This window comes from Siphateles boraxobius, unplaced genomic scaffold (assembly GCF_051911475.1).
Source record: "Siphateles boraxobius isolate OS27281-9 unplaced genomic scaffold, OSU_SipBor_1 85, whole genome shotgun sequence".
NCBI lineage: Eukaryota > Metazoa > Chordata > Actinopteri > Cypriniformes > Leuciscidae > Siphateles > Siphateles boraxobius.
Window position 1 is genome coordinate 790,799 of NW_027509214.1, and position 25,711 is coordinate 816,509.

Genomic DNA, 25,711 nt, shown 5'->3' on the forward strand with positions numbered 1-25,711 from the left:
GTGTGTGTTCAGGCGCGTTCGGAGTGGCGGTGGGGTATCCGCTGGACACCGTGAAGGTAAACCCCATCATCATCATCATCTGATCATACAGTCTCCAGGTGTGTGTGTGTGTGTGTGTGTAACGGCTGCTGATGTTGCAGGTGAGACTCCAGACGCAGACTCATTATTCCGGCGTTTGGGATTGTGTGAGAAGAACCTGCAGAACTGAAGGCGTGAGTATCAGAAACACTTACAATCATGAAAGTGAAGTTGTGCGTCTTTTCTCCTCTATTGTGTTGTATATCGAGTGAAACGCTTCTGGAACAAAAACACATGTGGGCGGGGCTTGATTGTGTCTGTGGGGAATTGATTGGATGGTTGTGGTTTGCTATTGGCTGATCTCATGTGAGTGACAGGTTGCCCCGCCCACATCATCAGAGAAGAGAAGCTGCAAAAGGAACTTATTCTGATTCAGGATTATTAAGGATTATTATGGTGTGTTTCAGGTCGGTGGTTTCTACCGAGGGATGTCGATGCCGCTGACCACCGTCTCCATCAGCTCGTCTCTGGTGTTCGGCACGTACAGGAACGTTCTGCATTCCCTGCATCAGATGCGGCACAGAAGCGCACTGGATCCGCATCATAAAGCTGATATATTTCTGTCTGGGTTCAGCGGAGGCGTCGCTCAGGTGCGCTTCATCGCTTCACACACATAACATCTTTTTTTCTGCTGTAAAGTTCGTCATTTTAGCATGGGGGAGATACAGATTTGACTCACTTTTGCTCCCAGCCTCAAGCGTCCAGTCGATGAATTGAAGTTTAATTCACTCTCGTGTTGGTTTCAAGAGAGAGAAAGGGAGGTTGCCGCTTGATCGAATCATGTGTTCAGTATCGTGATATGTATCGAATCGTGACATGCGGTAATGGTTACAGCCCTACAAGGTGTGTAAACCTGTGTTTGCTGTGTGTTCAGGTGTTGGTGATGTCTCCCGCAGACATGGTGAAGGTCCGTCTGCAGTGTCAGGCTGAAGGCCGTCGATACAGTGGTCCGCTGCACTGCCTGCTCAGAATCGCCCGCGACGAGGGTCTGCTGGGTCTTTATAAGGGTTCTGCTGCTCTAGCGCTGCGAGACGGACCCTCATTCGCCACTTACTTCCTCACTTACAACACCATCTGTGATGCACTGTCTGCTGAGAACAAGCAGCCGGGTAAGATCATCTGAACATCAACACATCAGAAGCTCTTAAAGGGGACATATCAGGATTAGTGCTATAATCCGGTGCTTCTACCAACACAGAAAATGTGAAAAGTGAAACCCAGTAACTTTGTTCTGTTGAGTCTTTCTCTGAGAGCATGACAAAAAATAAGCCGATCAGATTTCACTCCTCTTCTGACGTATGAAGAGGATCTTTTTATAATATTGCCGGCTCTTAATCTGCACGTTTACACACACCAGTGTTCACAAATTCGGTTTCTCGAGCTTCAACAGTGAGCAGTTCTAACGCAACGGCAGAAGATCCAGCAAAGCCTGAAACTGTTCTGTCGTTGAGCACAGACGAGCACTGAACACTATTGACCAGAACATGTCACCGCTGTCTTATAAACACCTCAGTAACTGTGGACACTTGTGTAGAAGTTCAACATGATGATCAGATGATCAATGTTTCTCATCAATGATCAATGAGTTTCTGAAGCTTGTGTAAAGACTCCGCCCTCTTCTGAATGGAGGCGGAGCTGCAGCACATTTGCATTTAAAGGGACACACACAAAAACGCTGAGTTTTTGCTCACACCCAAAAAGACAGTAGCACCTCATTGCAGTACACGAGATCCAGGGGGTGGAGTTGGATCCAGATCTAAGGGGTGGAGATGGGTAGGATTAGGTATATGTAACGTGGGAGGAGTTGGATCTGGATCCAAGATTTCGTGTTCTGCAGTGAGGACCATCTCCAAAAAGGGGTAAATTCGACAAGCTGTAATAAATGATCTGGTAGTTTGAGCTGAAATTTCACAGACACATTCTGGGGACACCATAGATTTATATTACATCTTGTGAAAAGAGGCATAATATGTCACCTTTAATCAATCCATTTACAGGTTATATGTAAAACTTTTCATGCATTAATCACTTTTTATTGTCATTGTGTGAACAGCTTGTAACGAAACTTAAAAGGAGCCTATTATGGCTCGTTTTACAAGATGTAATATAAGGAGTCCCCAGAATGTGTCTGTGAAGTTTCAGCTGTAAATAGCTTGTTTATTATACCCATTTTTGAGTGGAAGGAAATACATGGTGTTTTCGTGCATGTATCTTTAAATGCAAATGAGCTGCTGCTCCACCCCCTATCCAGAAGAGGGCGGAGCCTTACAGCTTGGGCCTTGCATACTCTGACAAAAAACTAAAACATCAGTTTGGTTTTGATTATCATCTCTATCGCGGTTACTCTCACGTTACATTACAATTCTTCATCATCATGAAAGTTAGGAAATCACGCACACAGAAAGCTGGACGTCCCGTGAGTATTAAACTAAGTTCTCTTTCATGTCTTATTGCACTTAAACTGTCAAATACAGACAAAGTTCGCATAAACACAGTCGGTTTTGTCTGAAGGTGAACAGCAGAGAATGAAATAACATGTATATTAGATCTGTGTATTAAAGTGACAGCAGCGTAATATACAGAACCTACTGCTGTTCATGCTGTTAATATGAATCAAACAACAAAAGGAAAACAGAAAATCACTCACTGCTTTTGACTGAATAACTTTAGTAGCTTTAATAAGAACAGATTTCTTACTTGAATGCTGCAGTTAAACGCTCTGGTGAGATAAACATGGTGGACTATGTACAGCTCACTGTGGGCGGGGTCTATACTGCTAGGGCGGAGTCTGTCAGCAGTCATGGGAGGTGTCTATGCTGTTAGGGCTGAGTCTGTCAGCAGTTGTGGGAGGGGTCTATGCTGCTAGGGCGGAGTCTGCCAGCAGTTGTGGGTGGGGTCTATGCTAATGGGATGGAGTCTGTCAGCAGTCATGGGCGGGGTCTATGCTGATGGGGTGGAGTCTGTCAGCAGTCAACGGCGGGTCTATGCTGATAGGGTGGAGTCTGTCAGCAGTCATGGGCGGGTCTATGCTGATAGGGTGGAGTCTGTCAGCAGTCATGGGTGGGGTCTATGCTGATGGGGTGGAGTCTGTCAGCAGTCATGGGTGGGGTCTATGCTGATAGGGTGGAGTCTGTCAGCAGTCATGGGTGGGGTCTATGCTGATGGGGCGGAGTCTGTCAGCAGTCGTGGGCGGGTCTACGCTGATAGGGTGGAGTCTGTCAGCAGTCATGGGTGGGGTCTATGCTGATGGGGTGGAGTCTGTCAGCAGTCATGGGCGGGTCTATGCTGATTGGGTGGAGTCTGTCAGCAGTCATGGGTGGGGTCTATGCTGATAGGGTGGAGTCTGTCAGCAGTCATGGGTGGGGTCTATGCTGATAGGGTGGAGTCTGTAAGCAGTCATGGGCGGGTCTATGCTGATAGGGTGGAGTCTGTCAGCAGTCATGGGTGGGGTCTATGCTGATAGGGTGGAGTCTGTCAGCAGTCATGGGTGGGGTCTATGCTGATGGGGCGGAGTCTGTCAGCAGTCGTGGGCGGGTCTATGCTGATAGGGTGGAGTCTGTCAGGAGTCATGGGTGGGGTCTATGCTGATGGGGTGGAGTCTGTCAGCAGTCATGGGTGGGTCTATGCTGATAGGGTGGAGTCTGTCAGCAGTCATGGGTGGGGTCTATGCTGATGGGGCGGAGTCTGTCAGTAGTCATGGGCGGGTCTATGCTGATAGGGTGGAGTCTGTCAGCAGTCATGGGTGGGGTCTATGCTGATAGGGTGGAGTCTGTCAGCAGTCATGGGTGGGGTCTATGCTGATGGGGCGGAGTCTGTCAGCAGTCATGGGTGGGGTCTATGCTGATAGGGTGGAGTCTGTCAGCAGTCATGGGTGGGGTCTATGCTGATAGGGTGGAGTCTGTCAGCAGTCATGGGCGGGGTCTATGCTGATGGGGTGGAGTCTGTCAGCAGTCATGGGCGGGTCTATGCTGATAGGGTGGAGTCTGTCAGCAGTCATGGGTGGGGTCTATGCTGATAGGGTGGAGTCTGTCAGCAGTCATGGGTGGGGTCTATGCTGATAGGGTGGAGTCTGTAAGCAGTCATGGGCGGGTCTATGCTGATAGGGTGGAGTCTGTCAGCAGTCATGGGTGGGGTCTATGCTGATAGGGTGGAGTCTGTCAGCAGTCATGGGTGGGGTCTATGCTGATGGGGCGGAGTCTGTCAGCAGTCATGGGTGGGGTCTATGCTGATAGGGTGGAGTCTGTCAGCAGTCATGGGTGGGGTCTATGCTGATGGGGTGGAGTCTGTCAGCAGTCATGGGCGGGTCTATGCTGATAGGGTGGAGTCTGTCAGCAGTCATGGGTGGGGTCTATGCTGATAGGGTGGAGTCTGTCAGCAGTCATGGGTGGGGTCTATGCTGATAGGGTGGAGTCTGTAAGCAGTCATGGGCGGGTCTATGCTGATAGGGTGGAGTCTGTCAGCAGTCATGGGTGGGGTCTATGCTGATAGGGTGGAGTCTGTCAGCAGTCATGGGTGGGGTCTATGCTGATGGGGCGGAGTCTGTCAGCAGTCGTGGGCGGGTCTATGCTGATAGGGTGGAGTCTGTCAGGAGTCATGGGTGGGGTCTATGCTGATGGGGTGGAGTCTGTCAGCAGTCATGGGCGGGTCTATGCTGATAGGGTGGAGTCTGTCAGCAGTCATGGGTGGGGTCTATGCTGAAGGGGCGGAGTCTGTCAGTAGTCGTGGGCGGGGTCTATGCTGATAGGGTGGAGTCTGTCAGCAGTCGTGGGCGGGGTCTATGCTGCTAGGGCGGAGTTTGTTAGCAGTCGTGGGCGGGGTCTATGCAGCAGTCATGAGCGGGGTCTATGCTGATAGGGCGGAGTTTGTTAGCAGTCGAGGGCGGGGTCTATGCGAATAGGGCGGAGTCTGTCAGCAGTCATGTGCGGGGTGTATGCTGATAAGGTGGAGTTTTTCCGACAGTCGGGGGCGGGGTCTATGCTGCTAGGGTGGAGTCTGTCAGCAGTCATGGGCGGGGTCTATGCTGATAGGGCAGAGTTTGTTAGCAGTCGTGGGCGGGGTTTATGCTGCTAGGGCGGAGTCTGCCAGCAGTTGTGGGCGGGGTCTATGCAAATGGAATGGAGTCTGTCAGCAGTCATGGGCGGGGTATATGCTGATGGGGTGGAGTCTGTCAGCAGTCATGGGTGGGGTCTATGCTGATGGGGCGGAGTCTGTCAGCAGTCGTGGGCGGGGTCTATACTGATAGGGAGGAGTCTGTCAGCAGTCGTGGGCGGGGTCTATGCTGCTAGGGCGGAGTTTGTTAGCAGCCGTGGGCGGGGTCTATACAGCAGTCATGGGCGGGGTCTATGCTGATAGGGCGGAGTTTCTTAGCAGTCGAGGGCGGGGTCTATGCGAATAGGGCGGAGTCTGTCAGCAGTCATGGGCGGGATGTATGCTGATAGGGCGGAGTCCGTCAGCAGTCGTGGGCGGGGTCTATGCTGATAGGGTGGAGTTTTTCCGACAGTCGGGGGCGGGGTCTATGCTGCAAGGGTGGAGTCTGTCAGCATTCATGGGCGGGGTCTATGCTGATAGGGCAGAGTTTGTTAGCAGTCGTGGGCGGGGTTTATGCTAATAGGGCGGAGTCTGTCAGCAGTCATGGGCGGGGTCTATGCTGATAGGGCGGAGTCTGTACAAACTGTATTGCTTGTGAAATGACGAATGCGACAGCTTGAGCAGACTCAAATGTGCTCTACTACAACAACTCTTCCTCTTCTCAACATGGACTGCGTGTTCCCGGGGGTGGAATTTATGTAAATTTTAGGGTTAGTGATGTCACTGACCCGGGAGGAAGCTCGTGTAGTCTCTACCAGCCATTTGTTGTAGTCCTTAAAAAGCGATTTCTGGAAAAAATTAATATATCTCCCTTTGCTTTGAACTTTGAGCGTTGTAACTCTGCAGATGTTGTTATTACACACCAACCAAAGTTAGAAAAGTGAAATCATAATCAATCACAACTTTAAACATGAAAGTATTATGCAATAATTGAAGACATCTCTCCTTATATGGAACCTTTTTGGCATAAAATTGAGTGAAAACACTAGAGTTGTATTTGGTCAGCATTCACTAGTGGAGTGTGTGTCCTCAGGCTGGCCGGTGGTCCTGCTGGCCGGTGGGGTTTCTGGGATGTGTGGTTGGGCCGTCGGGACGCCGATGGACGTGATCAAGGCCCGTCTGCAGGTGTCCGGCGTGAGCGGCCGCTTCTACAGAGGATTCTTCCACTGCATCACACACAGCGTGAGGACCGAAGGCCTAGCCGTCCTGTTCAGAGGCCTGACGCTAAACTGCATCCGTGCCTTTCCCGTCAACATGTCCGTCTTCGCCACGTACGAACTGGTGATCCGCTTTCTGCGTCCAGCGGCGTGAAGATCAGGCTCACATCTTCTCTTTGCACAAGTTTTGGATCCTGCACAATGTTTAATATCATGTGTGTGTGTGTTTACTCATGAATGTGTATCATTTGCATTAATGTGTATTTGAGTGTTTTGCAGTGTCTACCTCAGATGCCGAAGAGCATCATGTGACTGTCGAAGGGTTTGAATTCAAACTCACTAACTACTGTCCTCTGTGACTTTAATCATGTGAGTCCGTGTTTAAACACACATGAGCTGTTAGTAGCTGTGTTTCCATCTAAAGCTGGGGATTTAACTGGAATGTTGCATAATACATTTGAGAATAAAGCAGCGTTTCCATCTCATGTGTTCAAGAGAACAACATATCACTTCCTGTGAAATTGGCTCAAATATCAGTAATAAAAGTTTAAGTTTCTCTTTAATCCGTCTCTTTTCCCTCCATCATAAACGAGTGTGTGTCGAGCGTAAGACGAAACACAATAAACGCTGTCGTGTTCTCTAACTGGTGTTCGGGAACACACTCGTGTGTGTGAGACGCTTCTGGAGGGAATTAAACACAATCATTCTGATCACACACTTCCACTTTCAGAAACACCAAACCAACATTAGAGACGCTGCGACGCCATTGGTCCGCTGGTTACTCCAGTTATCCAATCACAGCTGACGCTGAGCCACATGTGGTTTGAGGGATTTATTCTGGAAATGTGTTTATATCGTAGTTTATGTGCGTGACATCTTATCGGATAAAAATGTATTTAAGCATTTTTAGAATTTATGCTCATTATGTCATTTCCATCCAGCGTTTTTTTTGCAATATCCGTATAAACGTAGGTTTGATGGAAACATAGCTAGTGTTAGTCAGGTTTAACCCTTTAATCTCAGTCGTGTCGAGCTCGTATCAGGGATTCACACGGTTACTGTCAGATTAAACATGTCATTGACAACATCAGTGTGGAGCTGTTTATTCATCACAGGTTTATTAGACACGAGCAGAAGACAGTGAGGACGAGGTGTTGTTTCTAGCAGTTGAAGTGTAGTTTGCGCGGGGTCATGAACTGTCGCACGGTCTCGTCGGTCACGAGTTTGCGTCTCTCCTGATGCGCTGCGATCATGGGCTGAAGCGTCTCGATCAAACACTTCTTCAGCTCGCCGGTGAGAAGCGCTCCGCTCCTGTAGTCCTGAGACACAACACTCATTTACACATCATGCTTGTAGTTTCAGTGTGTACAGTCTAAACTAAACTTACTCAGACTCCAACTTCTCTCACATTATCAGTTTATTCGCTATAGTTTAGAAAATGGTAGTAAAATATGAGCAGAACTCAGAGTTATTAAATCAGTGGATATTTGACTGGTTTTGTCCGTCCTTCTGTTAGACTCTCACACATGAATTATGTTGAATATCTGTCAGCTGTTAAATTTAACTACACAATTAGATAATACCAGTTTAGCTCAACCAATCACCAAGCAATGCTTCATGTTGTTCAGTCTGTGGTGTAAAAAGGTGCATTAGTTATTAAAGAAAAAACACTTCAGCAAAACATGATCAGCTCAAAGTGTCCCAATCATTTTAGGTCCCAAATGTTTATAATTTTACTGGTAGTCACTGTATGAAGAATATTTGGGTGTAATATGTCTCACTTACATTAATGAACTATAGTGTCCTGCACACACTAGTAAAGCTGATATCTGGTGTCTGAATAATGTTAGTTTTGCCTGTCTGATGATGTCATCAGCGTGTTCTCTCACCTGTCGGATCTTCTCCAGCTGTTCATCGTCTTCAAGGAAGAACGTCAGATACATGAAGGAAACGTCCACATCTGGATTCCCACCGAGCTTCCGGTGTTCCTCGACCGTGTCCTTCCCGCCGGAGAACGCGTGTTTGTTGACCTGCAGAAGAAGAGCTCGTGTGAGTCATGTGATAATCGCCTCTGCTTCTCTCCTCTGTACAGACAAAACCGTGTCAGAATCATTCCAGCTCGCATGGATACGCAGGAGCGGCAAAAAATTCTGTATTAGGAATTTTTAAGGTCAGACAAGTGATTTGTCGATGTCAATTTGTAAAGAAAGACTAAACGCCTGCACACATATATATTCACACACGCATATCTATAGACTAAACACATGATACGCATGTGCACACCGTCAGCGTTTCACAGATTCACATTTTTGAAGTTTACACAGAGATGATAACGTTTTCAAAGATGTTCAAAACTTGGAACCTGTTTCAAGGTTTGCGTTCTCGAGAATAACTTTATTCTAGATCTGCTGTAAACAATCTCTGTTACTGTAATCTCCTATTATCACTGTAAAGCTGCTGAGAAACTCTATATTGTTAAAGCGCTGTAGAAATGAAGGGGACTTGAGTGAAACGCTAGTTCAGTCGTGATGAGAGTGAACGGCACCTTGTTTTTGATCTGTTTGGCCGTGTCAGTGAGGAAGATGGAGGAGTTAGCGTCGCTAGCGCTCATCTTGGTCTGGGCGCCCTGAAGCGCCGGGAAGAACGTGGAGTGAAGCAGAGCCGGTTTCAGATAGCCGATCCGCGGAGCTACGTCACGCGTCATCCGGAAATACGGATCCTGAGGAACAGAGGAACATGTGACGTTCAGCAGCATCTCTTCACACCATCAGAACGCTTATTAGTAGATTTAACGGTAACACTTTACAATAACGTTCAACATTAGTTGATGTATTGACTAGCATGAACTAACAATGAGCAATAGATTTATTACAGTATTTGTTAATCTTTGTTAATATTAGTTAATAAAAATACAGCTGTTCATTGTTTGTTCATGTTAGTTCACAGTGCATTAACTAATGTCAACAAATACCAGAGGTGGGAGTTAGTCACACATGTGCAAGTCACAAGCAAGTCTCAAGTCTTAACCTTCGAGTCTCAAGCAAGTCCAAGTACATTTTTTATAAAGTCAAGTCACTGTCAAGCAAGTCAAGTCAAGTCGTAGCTTGGGTCACAAGTCACTGGCAAGTCATACAAACGTTTGACTATTTCACTGAATTTATATATTAAAATAAGATAAAACTACAGAAGTTGTGGACTATGGTTTTATTTGCAACTTTATTTATTTTTTTAATATATGCATTTCCACATATAGCTGAGTGGTTACTACAATAAAAATCTAAATGTAACACAAATTAGGCCAACATTAAAGCATGAAAAAATTAATATGCCTCAAACATTGCAGAAGACCATTAAAAGGTATTAAACAATTCACAATTCAAGAATAGTTCCTATGCGACCAAAGGCATTCTTCAAACTGGCATCCCCTTAATACAAGTTATATATTTTTAATTATGAAGTTAAAACCGCCAATAGATGGCGCCAAATTACCGTATTAATGTACGAGTCATAGAAGCATTCATTTAACTTATGTTCAAAACGGCAGATTCGTTCTGGAACTAAGCAACTCGGTCACTGAATCACAAATACGCATAACTCTTTCTGTGGCTTGTGTGGAACTATTGTCATTGGAGAAATCGAGCAAAAACAGAAAATATTTGGAATATTCGGCTATGTCTAAATGTCACATCACAATATTCACTCTTTGTTTACTGAACTGTTTTATAAAATCATTATCACATTTGCAATCGCGTCAATATTCTGGAAATATTTTTTTAATACCATATGTTATAATTATGAAAATAACTCATACTATGGCATTTTTTCCACCACATTATGAATTTTGGGTGCAATATTAATTCTGCTGGCATTTTGATAACATCTAATAGATGTAACCCCTGATAACATCTAACCCTGCTTTAAGAGAAACATAAAACACGACAAACATTAACAGTTTTCTATGTTGTTTTTTTGTCATTGGAAAGAACGACATATTTGGCTTTAAAGCATGATTTAAAAAGAAATGTGGCAAATGTTATACAAAACATATGACATCATTAATTATCATTTGAATATTGACAACATTAAGCTACATTTGAAAACATAATTGTGTATAAAGAGGCATGCTGTTTTGACCAATATTCTCGATTTAAAGATAGTCAAATTAACTATAACAAACAGGTTAAACAAGCCATAGCTTACTTTTAGACGTGGTGAATGAAGTTCGACTGTTCGAGGTTGTGATGGTCGTCCGATATCCCTTGCCAGTTATTATGCGTACAGCAAATCTTCTTGTATGAATATAGTCAATTTCTAGTGTTTATATCCAAAAAGAAACGATGCTGGGAGATGTTTTTGTATTTAGCGCGCTCACAGCGATGTATGCTTTTTCTGGGCTTGTGCAGTGTCACGCGATCGCGCAGAATCTGATGACTGGCGTCAATGGTTCCGTTGCTTTCATTTTGTTCATCAATTGATGTTGCGATGATAAATGATTATATCAAGTCATTCTCGAGTCATACAGTTCAAGTCAAGTCAAGTCTCAAGTCATTGGATCTCAAGTCAAAGTCAAGTCGAGTAATTTTCTTAATTTAGTCAAGCAAGTCTCAAGTCCTTAAATTTGCTATTCGAGTCTGACTCCAGTCAAGTCATGTGACTCGAGTCCCCCATCTCTGACAAATACAACCTTTGATTTTAATAACGTATTAGTAAATGTTGAAATTAATATTAACTAAGAATAATTAATGCTGTAGCAGTATTGTTCATTCTTAGTTAATTAATGTAGTTAACTAATGTTAACTAATTTACTTATTGTAAACGGGTTACTGATTTAACAGATTTAACATTTGCAGTTGGTTTATTAAAGCTGTTGTTCTTCATGTGACCAGCTGGTGGCGCTGGCCTGTGGCGTTTCCAAAGCTAGTTAATCATTTTATTTAGGTTGAGTTGATTCAGAGAGTGGAAAAGCGTGTGAACGTGTATTTGAACGTCTCACCTGATCGATGGCACACGGAATGAGACACTGAACGTCATTCCTGTCACCGAAGATCTGCGGGAAAGAGTTGCTGAAGGACGGAGCCGCTTGAATGGCCGGGAAACTGATTTTACCTGCAAACACACACGATTAAACGCACCTGACGAACACTGGATCAAACGCTTCAGAAGAAGAAGATCTGCTCACCGATACAGTCACTGTCTGTGAATCCAAAGATGCCTTTGACCTGATTAAACGTCACGTGCTTCTGGACCTTCACCACGTTTCTGTAGAACGAAGGACTCGCCCTGTCCAAACAAGTCAAATCATCAGGTTAATGTATATAATATCTTAATATCTTCATTTATCAGATTAGGACTGTGTGATACCAAGTTTTGAGACTATGTAAACAATCAATATAATATAATATATTATATATATAGTTTATATCCATACGCAGATGAGATGCAGTTATATGATAATAATAATAGCACTGATATCCATACGCAGATGAGATGCGGTTATATGATAATAATAGCACTTATATCCATACGCAGATGAGATGCAGTTATATGATAATAATAATAGCACTGATATCCATACGCAGATGAGATGCGGTTATATGATAATAATAGCGGTTATATCCATACGCAGATGAGATGCGGTTATATGATAATAATAGCACTGATATCCATACGCAGATGAGATGCGGTTATATGATAATAATAATAGCACTGATATCCATACGCAGATGAGATGCAGTTATATGATAATAATAATAGCACTGATATCCATACGCAGATGAGATGCAGTTATATGATAATAATAGCACTGATATCCATACGCAGATGAGATGCGGTTATATGATAATAATAGCGGTTATATCCATACGCAGATGAGATGCGGTTATATGATAATAATAGCACTGATATCCATACGCAGATGAGATGCGGTTATATGATAATAATAGCACTGATATCCATACGCAGATGAGATGCAGTTATATGATAATAATAGCGGTTATATCCATACGCAGATGAGATGCAGTTATATAATAATAATAATAATAATAATAGCACTGATATCCATACGCAGATGAGATGCAGTTATATGATAATAATAGCACAGATATCCATACGCAGATGAGATGCGGTTATATGATAATAATAGCGGTTATATCCATATGCAAATGAGATGCAGTTATATAATAATAATAATAATAATAATAATAGCACTGATATCCATAGCAGATGAGATGCGGTTATATGATAATAATAGCACTGATATCCATACGCAAATGAGATGCGGTTATATGATAATAATAGCGGTTATATCCATATGCAAATGGTATGCAGTTATATAATAATAATAATAGCACTTATATCCATATGCAGATGAGATGCGGTTATATGATGATAATAATAGCACTGATATCCATACGCAAATGAGATGCGGTTATATGATAATAATAGCACTGATATCCATACGCAGATGAGATGCTGTTATATGATAATAATAGCACTGATATCCATACGCAGATGAGATGCGGTTATATGATAATAATAGCACTGATATCCATACGCAGATGAGATGCGGTTATATGATAATAATAGCACTTATATCCATACGCAGATGAGATGCGGTTATATGATAATAATAGCACTTATATCCATACGCAGATGAGATGCGGTTATATGATAATAATAGCACTGATATCCATACGCAGATGAGATGCGGTCATATGATAATAATAGCACTTATATCCATACGCAGATGAGATGCGGTTATATGATAATAATAGCACTTATATCCATACGCAGATGAGATGCGGTTATATGATAATAATAGCACTTATATCCATACGCAGATGAGATGCGGTTATATGATAATAATAATAGCACTGATATCCATACGCAGATGAGATGCGGTTATATGATAATAATAATAGCACTGATATCCATACGCAGATGAGATGCGGTTATATGATAATAATAATAGCACTGATATCCATACGCAGATGAGATGCGGTTATATGATAATAATAGCACTTATATCCATACGCAGATGAGATGCGGTTATATGATAATAATAATAGCACTGATATCCATACGCAGATGAGATGCGGTTATATGATAATAATAGCACTGATATCCATACGCAGATGAGATGCGGTTATATGATAATAATAATAGCACTGATATCCATACGCAGATGAGATGCGGTTATATGATAATAATAATAGCACTGATATCCATACGCAGATGAGATGCGGTTATATGATAATAATAGCACTTATATCCATACGCAGATGAGATGCGGTTATATGATAATAATAATAGCACTGATATCCATACGCAGATGAGATGCGGTTATATGATAATAATAGCACTGATATCCATACGCAGATGAGATGCGGTTATATGATAATAATAGCACTGATATCCATACGCAGATGAGATGCGGTTATATGATAATAATAGCACTGATATCCATACGCAGATGAGATGCGGTTATATGATAATAATAGCACTGATATCCATACGCAGATGAGATGCGGTTATATGATAATAATAGCACAGATATCCATACGCAAATGAGATGCGGTTATATGATAATAATAGCACAGATATCCATACGCAAATGAGATGCGGTTATATGATAAAAATAGCACTGATATCCATACGCAAATGAGATGCGGTTATATGATAATAATAGCACTGATATCCATACGCAAATGAGATGCGGTTATATGATAATAATAGCGGTTATATCCATTTGCAAATGGGATGCAGTTATATAATAATAATAATAGCACTGATATCCATACGCAGATGAGATGCAGTTATATAATAATAATAGCACTTATATCCATACGCAGATGAGATGCGGTTATATGATGATAATAATAGCACTGATATCCATACGCAGATGAGATGCGGTTATATGATAATAATAGCGGTTATATCCATTTGCAAATGGGATGCAGTTATATAAAAATAATAATAGCACTGATATCCATACGCAAATGAGATGCAGTTATATAATAATAATAGCACTTATATCCATACGCAGATGAGATGCGGTTATATGATGATAATAATAGCACTGATATCCATACGCAGATGAGATGCGGTTATATGATAATAATAGCACAGATATCCATACGCAGATGAGATGCGGTTATATGATAATAATAGCACTTATATCCATACGCAGATGAGATGCGGTTATATGATAATAATAATAGCACTGATATCCATACGCAAATGAGATGCGGTTATATGATAATAATAGCACAGATATCCATATGCAGATGAGATGCGGTTATATGTTAATAATAGCACAGATATCCATACGCAGATGAGATGCGGTTATATGATAATAATAGCACAGATATCCATACGCAGATGAGATGCAGTTATATGATAATAGTAGCACTGATATCCATACGCAGATGAGATGCGGTTATATGATAATAATAATAGCACTGATATCCATACGCAAATGAGATGCGTTTATATGATAATAATAGCACAGATATCCATACGCAAATGAGATGCGGTTATATGATAATAATAGCACTGATATCCATACGCAAATGAGATGCGGTTATATGATAATAATAGCGGTTATATCCATATGCAAATGGGATGCAGTTATATAATAATAATAATAGCACTTATATCCATACGCAGATGAGATGCGGTTATATGATAATAATAATAGCACTGATATCCATACGCAAATGAGATGCGGTTATATGATAATAATAGCACAGATATCCATACGCAGATGAGATGCGGTTATATGATAATAATAGCGGTTATATCCATATGCAAATGGGATGCAGTTATATAATAATAATAATAGCACTTATATCCATACGCAGATGAGATGCGGTTATATGATGATAATAATAGCACTGATATCCATACGCAGATGAGATGCGGTTATATGATAATAATAATAGCACTGATATCCATACGCAGATGAGATGGGGTTATATAATAATAATAATAGGACTGATATCCATACGCAAATGAGATGCGGTTATATGATAATAATAGCGGTTGTATCCATATGCAAATGGGATGCAGTTATATAATAATAATAATAGCACTTATATCCATACGCAGATGAGATGCGGTTATATGATGATAATAATAGCGGTTATATCCATACGCAGATGACTGGGCCGTCAAAAGCCAACTTCCTCGTGGCGTCGGCTGGAAACGGGTATCCTCGGGGACTCAGCAAACTCTGGCTCTGGTCCCAGCGACAGATGAGGCGACACATCGGCTGGGTCTCTTGAGTCGCATCAAATGGCAGCAGCAAACCAAGAAACCGATCAAGTTAGGGTGTTCCCCCTAGGCGACACGCGTCATCAACGCCCGGATGGTGGGAGAAATGGACAAGGGCTACCTGCTCAAGGACGGGGCAGGCCAAAGAAGATAGTCCACCGAATCCGACTAGCCACACTTAACATCGGGAACCCTCACCGGCCGTAGCCGTGAATTGGCTGATACTCTTAAGACCAGACGCATCAACATCGCGTGTATCCAAGAGACAAAGTGGAAGGGGAGCAAGGCAAGAGACATTGGAGAAAGGTACAAACTCATCTATCATGGTGTCACGTCAAGCCGAAATGGAGTAGGCGTGGTCGTCTGCCAACAACTACGAGACAGCATAGTCGAAGTCGACAACATCTCTGACCGCCTAATCTCGATCAAGAATGTTTCCGGCCCAACCACCCTCAGAGTCATCTCATGCTACGCCCCTCAAGTCGGCTGCACCGATCAAGAGAAGGACGAGTTTTAGGAAACCCTCGGCGCTCACCTACAGATAATCGCCACAGACGAATACATCCTGGTCGGAGGAGACCTAAACGGCCATGTTGGCGAAGACCGTGGAGGATATGATCAAGTTCATGGAGGACAGGGGCTAGGTACACGCAACGACGAGGGAGCCCGCATCTTGGATAGCGCTGAAGCTCATGACCTCGTCGTCGTCAAAACCTTCTTCAAAAAGAGATCGAGCTACCTGGCCACCTACACCAGTGGCGGCCACAGAACCCAGATCGACTACTGGATGATCCGACGCGGTGACCTGAAACTGGCACTTGATGCCAAGGTGATCCCCTCAGAGAATATAGGCCCCCAACATCAGCCACTCGTCCTCGACTTCCAACTTAATTTGCAGCGGCAACCTAGACCGAGAATCACTGGGTCTGAGCGGGTCAAGTGGTGGAAATTGAATAAACAAAAGCAGCAACTTGCGATGGCCCTCCAAGCACTAGACATAAATTTCAACCAATCAGTTGAAAAAATCTGGGATGATATCTCCTCCAGCATTCTTGATGCTGCCACCGATGCCCTTGGTTCGACGAAGCCAGGGCGGCGGTTTATGGACAAGCAAGTCTGGTGGTGGAGTGAGGACGTCCAAGAGGCAATCAATGCCAAGAAAATGGCGTTCATAACCTGGCACCTCACACAGCCGGACGATGATCTCCAACACTATCAGACACTCAAATCAGCCGCAAAACGGGCAGTGGCCAAGGCGAAAGCCGTGCACTATGACGATCTATACGAGCGGCTAGGCACACCTGAGGGAGAAAAGATGATCTACCGCATTGCTAACTCCCACCACCAAGCGACCCAAGCCATTGGTCGAGTCATGCACATCAAGAACGCCGATGGGCAAGCCCTGCGAGACCCATGTGCCATACTCACCCGCTGGACCGAGTACTTCGCAGCCATCTCAAACGAAGAGTTCCTGCATCCGCCTATCCACAGCTTGGATCCCATCCAAGGACCTGTACCCCCAGTTACCCTCTCAGAAGTCACGAAGGCCGTGAAAAGGATGAAGAATGGCAAAGCCACGGGCCCAGACGACATCCCTGCTGAAGCCTGGAAGTTGATGGGGCACAGAGGAGCCGAGGTCCTTTCCGCCTTATTCAACAAGATCATTATTGAGGGCAAAGTCCCGCACGTTTGGACGATCAGCACCACGGTGACGATCTGGAAGGGCAAGGGGGACGTTGCTGAATGCAAGAACTATTGGCCGATTCGACTCCTATCCCACTCCATGAAGATTTTTGAACACATTCTGGACAGCCGCCTTCGCAGCATTATTAAAATCAGCCCAAATCAATGCGGCTTCGTCAAAGGACGAGGGACCATAGACGCCATCCATGCTGCCCGCCTCCTGATGGAGAAACACCGGGAAAAGAACAAGCTAGTCCGGATGGTCTTCCTGGATCTGGAGAAGGCTTTCGATCGCATTCCCCACGATCTCATCTGGGCCTCCCTCCGACGTCACCATGTACCCGAAACCTACATCAGTTGGGTGCAACTCTTATACCAAGACGTCAGGAGCGTGGTTCGATGCACAGCTGGGATATCATCTCCTTTCAACATCAACGTAGGAATCCACCAAGGATCAGCCCTTTCGCCCTTGCTTTTCATCACATGCATGGACACAGTGACACGGGACCTCCAGACGCCCCATCCATGGTCCTTACTCTATGCTGATGATGTGTTCCTCGCCGACAGGGAGCGGCAAGACCTTCAAGACCAAGGGCAGCAGTGGAAAGATTGCCTGGATGCAAATGGCTTGCGACTCAACCTCGCAAAGACGGAGTACCTGGAGTGTGGCCCAAAGACTGATGGTACCATTGGCATCGACGGAACGGATCTAAAGAAAGTTCAACACTTTAAGTACCTCGGATCAATACTCTCAACGAACGGTGACACCCTCCCGGATGTCCGCGCACGCGTGAATGCCGCCTGGTCAAAGTGGCGCCAAGTCACGGGAGTGCTATGCGATCGCCGAATGCCCATCCGCCTAAAGTCCAAAATCTATAAGATCATTGTACGCCCTGTATGGAGCCGAATGTTGGCCAGCGACTGCCAAACATTGCCAGCTCCTACATGCCATGGAAATGCGTATGCTCCGCTGGTCACTCGGGCTGATAAGGCTAGATCACGTCATGAACATCGACGTCAGGAAGCAGATCGGAATAGCGCCGATTACGGAGAAGATGCTCGACGGCCATGTAACACGCAGCCATGAGAACTCAGTGGCGAAGACAGCTATGCGCCTTGACCCACCCGGTAACCGGACACGTGGCCGACCAAAGATGAGATGGATGGACCGGATTAGGCAAGATATGAAGGACATGTAAGTCGCCCTGGAGGACATTATGGACCGGAATAAATGGAGAGCAGCGAGCCAAAAAGCGGTACCTGCACCTGCGCGGGATAAACGCTAGGAAAAAGAATATCCATACGCAGATGAGATGCGGTTATATGGTAATAATAGCACTGATATCCATACGCAAATGAGATACAGTTATATAATAATAATAATAATAATAGCACTGATATCCATACGCAGATGAGATGGGGTTATATAATAATAATAATAGGACTGATATCCATAGCAGATGAGATGCGGTTATATGATAATAATAGCACTGATATCCATACGCAGATGAGATGCAGTTATATGATAATAATAGCACAGATATCCATACGCAGATGAGATGCGGTTATATGATAATAATAGCACTGATATCCATACGCAGATGAGATGCAGTTATATGATAATAATAGCACAGATATCCATACGCAGATGAGATGCTGTTATATGATGATAATAATAGCGGTTATATCCATACGCAGATGAGATGCGGTTATATGATAATAATAGCGGTTATATCTATATGCAAATGAGATGCAGTTATATAATAATAATAATAATAGCACTTATATCCATACGCAGATGAGATGCGGTTATATAATAATAATAATAGCGGTTAAATCCATACGCAGATGAGATGCTGTTATATGATGATAATAATAGCGGTTAAATCCATACGCAGATGAGATGCGGTTATATGATAATAGTAGCACTGATATCCATATGCAAATGAGATGCAGTTATATAATAATAATAATAGCACTTATATCCATAAGCAGATCAGATGCGGTTATATGATAATAATAGCACTGATATCCATACGCAGATGAGATGCGGTTATATGATAATAGTAGCACTGATATCCATTACGCAGATGAGATGTGGTTATATGATAATAATAGCACTGATATCCATACGCAGATGAGATGCAGTTATATGATAATAATAGCGGTTATATCCATACGCAGATGAGATTTGGTTATATGATAATAATAGCACTGATATCCATACGTAGATGAGATGCGGTTATATGATAATAATAGCGGTTATATCCATACGCAGATGAGATTTGGTTATATGATAATAATAGCACTGATATCCATACGCAGATGAGATGCGGTTATATGATAATAGTAGCACTGATATCCATACGCAGATGAGATGCGGTTATATGATAATAATAGTACTGATATCCATACGCATATGAGATGCGGTTATATGATAATAGTAGCACTGATATCCATACGCAGATGAGATGCGGTTATATGATAATAATAGCACTGATATCCATACGCAGATGAGATGCGGTTATATGATAATAGTAGCACTGATATCCATACGCAGATGAGATGCGGTTATATGATAATAATAGCACTGATATCCATACGCAGATGAGATGCGGTTATATGATAATAATAGCACTGATATCCATACGCAGATGAGATGCAGTTATATAATAATAATAATAGTACTGATATCCATACGCAGATGAGATGGGGTTATATGATAATAGTAGCACTGATATCCATACGCAGACGCAGATGAGATGCGGTTATATGATAATAATAGCACTGATATCCATACGCAGATGAGATGCGGTTATATGATAATAGTAGCAGTGATATCCATACGCAGATGAGATGCAGTTATATGATAATAATAATAGCACTTATATCCATACGCAGATGAGATGCAGTTATATGATAATAATAATAGCACTTATATCCATACGCAGATGAGATGCAGTTATATAATAATAATAATAGCACTGATGTCCAAACGCAGATGAGATGCGGTTATATAATAATAATAGCACTGAAATCCATACGCAGATGAGATGCGGTTATATAATAATAATAGCACTGATATCCATACGCAGATGAGATGCGGCTATATGATAATAATAATAGCACTGATGTCCAAACGCAGATGAGATGCGGTTATATAATAATAATAGCACTGATATCCATACGCAGATGAGATGCGGTTATATAATAATAATAGCACTGATATCCATATGCAAATGAGATGCAGTTATATAATAATAATAATAGCACTGATGTCCAAACGCAGATGAGATGCGGTTATATAATAATAATAGCACTGATATCCATACGCAGATGAGATGCGGTTATATAATAATAATAGCACTGATATCCATACGCAGATGAGATGCGGTTATATGATAATAATAGCACTGATATCCATACGCATATGAGATGCGGTTATATGATAATAAAAGCACTGATATCCATACGCAGATGAGATGCGGTTATATGATAATAATAGCACTGATATCCATACGCAGATGAGATGCGGTTATATGATAATAATAGCACTGATATCCATACGCAGATGAGATGCGGTTATATGATAATAATAGTACTGATATCCATACGCAGATGAGATGCAGTTATATGATAATAGCACTGATATCCATATGCAAATGAGATGCAGTTATATAATAATAATAATAGCACTGATATCCATACGCAGATGAGATGCGGTTATATGATAATAATAGCACAGATATCCATACGCAGATGAGATGCGGTTATATGATAATAATAGCACTGATATCCATACGCAGATGAGATGCAGTTATATGATAATAATAGCACAGATATCCATACGCAGATGAGATGCTGTTATATGATGATAATAATAGCGGTTATATCCATACGCAGATGAGATGCGGTTATATGATAATAATAGCGGTTATATCTATATGCAAATGAGATGCAGTTATATAATAATAATAATAGCACTTATATCCATAAGCAGATCAGATGCGGTTATATGATAATAATAGCACTGATATCCATACGCAGATGAGATGCGGTTATATGATAATAGTAGCACTGATATCCATTACGCAGATGAGATGCGGTTATATGATAATAATAGCACTGATATCCATACGCAGATGAGATGCGGTTATATGATAATAATAGCACTGATATCCATACGCAGATGAGATGCAGTTATATAATAATAATAATAATAATAATAGAGGTTATATCCATACACAGATGAGAGGCTGTTATATGATAATAGTAGCACTGATATCCATACGCAGATGAGATGCTGTTATATGATAATAATAGCACAGATATCCATACGCAGATGAGATGCGGTTATATGATAATAATAGCACTTATATCCATACGCAGATGAGATGCGGTTATATAATAATAATAATAGCGGTTAAATCCATACGCAGATGAGATGCTGTTATATGATGATAATAATAGCGGTTAAATCCATACGCAGATGAGATGCGGTTATATGATAATAGTAGCACTGATATCCATATGCAAATGAGATGCAGTTATATAATAATAATAATAGCACTTATATCCATAAGCAGATCAGATGCGGTTATATGATAATAATAGCACTGATATCCATACGCAGATGAGATGCGGTTATATGATAATAGTAGCACTGATATCCATATGCAAATGAGATGCAGTTATATAATAATAATAATAGCACTGATATCCATTACGCAGATGAGATGTGGTTATATGATAATAATAGCACTGATATCCATACGCAGATGAGATGCAGTTATATGATAATAATAGCGGTTATATCCATACGCAGATGAGATTTGGTTATATGATAATAATAGCACTGATATCCATACGTAGATGAGATGCGGTTATATGATAATAATAGCGGTTATATCCATACGCAGATGAGATTTGGTTATATGATAATAATAGCACTGATATCCATACGCAGATGAGATGCGGTTATATGATAATAGTAGCACTGATATCCATACGCAGATGAGATGCGGTTATATGATAATAATAGTACTGATATCCATACGCATATGAGATGCGGTTATATGATAATAGTAGCACTGATATCCATACGCAGATGAGATGCGGTTATATGATAATAATAGCACTGATATCCATACGCAGATGAGATGCGGTTATATGATAATAGTAGCACTGATATCCATACGCAGATGAGATGCGGTTATATGATAATAATAGCACTGATATCCATACGCAGATGAGATGCGGTTATATGATAATAATAGTACTGATATCCATACGCAGATGAGATGCAGTTATATGATAATAGCACTGATATCCATATGCAGATGAGATGCAGTTATATGATAATAGCACTGATATCCATACGCAGATGAGATGCGGTTATATGATAATAATAGCACTGATATCCATACGCAGATGAGATGCAGTTATATGATAATAATAGCACTGATATCCATACGCAGATGAGATGCGGTTATATGATAATAGTAGCACTGATATCCATACGCAGATGAGATGCGGTTATATGATAATAATAGCACTGATATCCATACGCAGATGAGATGCGGTTATATGATAATAATAGCACTGATATCCATACGCAGATGAGATGCAGTTATATAATAATAATAATAGTACTGATATCCATACGCAGATGAGATGGGGTTATATGATAATAGTAGCACTGATATCCATACGCAGATGAGATGCGGTTATATGATAATAATAGCACTGATATCCATACGCAGATGAGATGCGGTTATATGATAATAGTAGCAGTGATATCCATACGCAGATGAGATGCAGTTATATGATAATAATAATAGCACTTATATCCATACGCAGATGAGATGCAGTTATATGATAATAATAATAGCACTTATATCCATACGCAGATGAGATGCAGTTATATAATAATAATAATAGCACTGATGTCCAAACGCAGATGAGATGCGGTTATATAATAATAATAGCACTGAAATCCATACGCAGATGAGATGCGGTTATATAATAATAATAGCACTGATATCCATACGCAGATGAGATGCGGTTATATGATAATAATAATAGCACTGATGTCCAAACGCAGATGAGATGCGGTTATATAATAATAATAGCACTGATATCCATACGCAGATGAGATGCGGTTATATAACAATAATAGCACTGATATCCATATGCAAATGAGATGCAGTTATATAATAATAATAATAGCACTGATGTCCAAACGCAGATGAGATGCGGTTATATAATAATAATAGCACTGATATCCATACGCAGATGAGATGCGGTTATATAATAATAATAGCACTGATATCCATACGCAGATGAGATGCGGTTATATGATAATAATAGCACTGATATCCATACGCATATGAGATGCGGTTATATGATAATAAAAGCACTGATATCCATACGCAGATGAGATGCGGTTATATGATAATAATAGCACTGATATCCATACGCAGATGAGATGCAGTTATATAATAATAATAATAGCACTGATGTCCAAACGCAGATGAGATGCGGTTATATAATAATAATAGCACTGAAATCCATACGCAGATGAGATGCGGTTATATAATAATAATAGCACTGATATCCATACGCAGATGAGATGCGGCTATATGATAATAATAATAGCACTGATGTCCAAACGCAGATGAGATGCGGTTATATAATAATAATAGCACTGATATCCATACGCAGATGAGATGCGGTTATATAATAATAATAGCACTGATATCCATATGCAAATGAGATGCAGTTATATAATAATAATAATAGCACTGATGTCCAAACGCAGATGAGATGCGGTTATATAATAATAATAGCACTGATATCCATACGCAGATGAGATGCGGTTATATAATAATAATAGCACTGATATCCATACGCAGATGAGATGCGGTTATATGATAATAATAGCACTGATATCCATACGCATATGAGATGCGGTTATATGATAATAAAAGCACTGATATCCATACGCAGATGAGATGCGGTTATATGATAATAATAGCACTGATATCCATACGCAGATGAGATGCGGTTATATGATAATAATAGCACTGATATCCATACGCAGATGAGATGCGGTTATATGATAATAATAGTACTGATATCCATACGCAGATGAGATGCAGTTATATGATAATAGCACTGATATCCATATGCAAATGAGATGCAGTTATATAATAATAATAATAGCACTGATATCCATACGCAGATGAGATGCGGTTATATGATAATAATAGCACAGATATCCATACGCAGATGAGATGCGGTTATATGATAATAATAGCACTGATATCCATACGCAGATGAGATGCAGTTATATGATAATAATAGCACAGATATCCATACGCAGATGAGATGCTGTTATATGATGATAATAATAGCGGTTATATCCATACGCAGATGAGATGCGGTTATATGATAATAATAGCGGTTATATCTATATGCAAATGAGATGCAGTTATATAATAATAATAATAGCACTTATATCCATAAGCAGATCAGATGCGGTTATATGATAATAATAGCACTGATATCCATACGCAGATGAGATGCGGTTATATGATAATAGTAGCACTGATATCCATTACGCAGATGAGATGCGGTTATATGATAATAATAGCACTGATATCCATACGCAGATGAGATGCGGTTATATGATAATAATAGCACTGATATCCATACGCAGATGAGATGCAGTTATATAATAATAATAATAATAATAATAGAGGTTATATCCATACACAGATGAGAGGCTGTTATATGATAATAGTAGCACTGATATCCATACGCAGATGAGATGCTGTTATATGATAATAATAGCACAGATATCCATACGCAGATGAGATGCGGTTATATGATAATAATAGCACTTATATCCATACGCAGATGAGATGCGGTTATATAATAATAATAATAGCGGTTAAATCCATACGCAGATGAGATGCTGTTATATGATGATAATAATAGCGGTTAAATCCATACGCAGATGAGATGCGGTTATATGATAATAGTAGCACTGATATCCATATGCAAATGAGATGCAGTTATATAATAATAATAATAGCACTTATATCCATAAGCAGATCAGATGCGGTTATATGATAATAATAGCACTGATATCCATACGCAGATGAGATGCGGTTATATGATAATAGTAGCACTGATATCCATATGCAAATGAGATGCAGTTATATAATAATAATAATAGCACTGATATCCATTACGCAGATGAGATGTGGTTATATGATAATAATAGCACTGATATCCATACGCAGATGAGATGCAGTTATATGATAATAATAGCGGTTATATCCATACGCAGATGAGATTTGGTTATATGATAATAATAGCACTGATATCCATACGTAGATGAGATGCGGTTATATGATAATAATAGC

The 25,711-nt window shown here is 41.3% G+C and overlaps 2 protein-coding genes across 5 annotated transcripts in view; one reads left to right on the forward strand and one right to left on the reverse strand.

Moving 5' to 3' along the window:
- Positions 1-8,007, forward strand: part of LOC143731047 (solute carrier family 25 member 47-B-like) — an 82,645-nt gene extending 74,638 nt beyond the window's left edge. For all 4 annotated transcript variants that reach the window (XM_077221686.1, XM_077221688.1, XM_077221690.1 and 1 more), the window contains 5 exons: positions 13-56; positions 141-212; positions 486-668; positions 953-1,187; positions 6,200-8,007. In XM_077221686.1, coding sequence (XP_077077801.1) covers positions 13-56; positions 141-212; positions 486-668; positions 953-1,187; positions 6,200-6,477 — 812 coding nt within the window. In that variant the 3' untranslated portion in view covers positions 6,478-8,007. The remainder of the gene's footprint in view (positions 1-12; positions 57-140; positions 213-485; positions 669-952; positions 1,188-6,199) is intronic.
- The window catches only part of wars1 (tryptophanyl-tRNA synthetase 1), a 29,514-nt gene continuing 11,213 nt past the window's right edge, over positions 7,411-25,711 (reverse strand). Inside the window, exons 7-11 of the mRNA XM_077221708.1 lie at positions 11,503-11,603; positions 11,317-11,429; positions 8,869-9,042; positions 8,213-8,353; positions 7,411-7,642 (exon numbers count right to left, since the gene is read on the reverse strand). Of these exons, the coding sequence (XP_077077823.1) occupies positions 7,484-7,642; positions 8,213-8,353; positions 8,869-9,042; positions 11,317-11,429; positions 11,503-11,603 (688 nt within the window). The 3' untranslated portion in view covers positions 7,411-7,483. The remainder of the gene's footprint in view (positions 7,643-8,212; positions 8,354-8,868; positions 9,043-11,316; positions 11,430-11,502; positions 11,604-25,711) is intronic.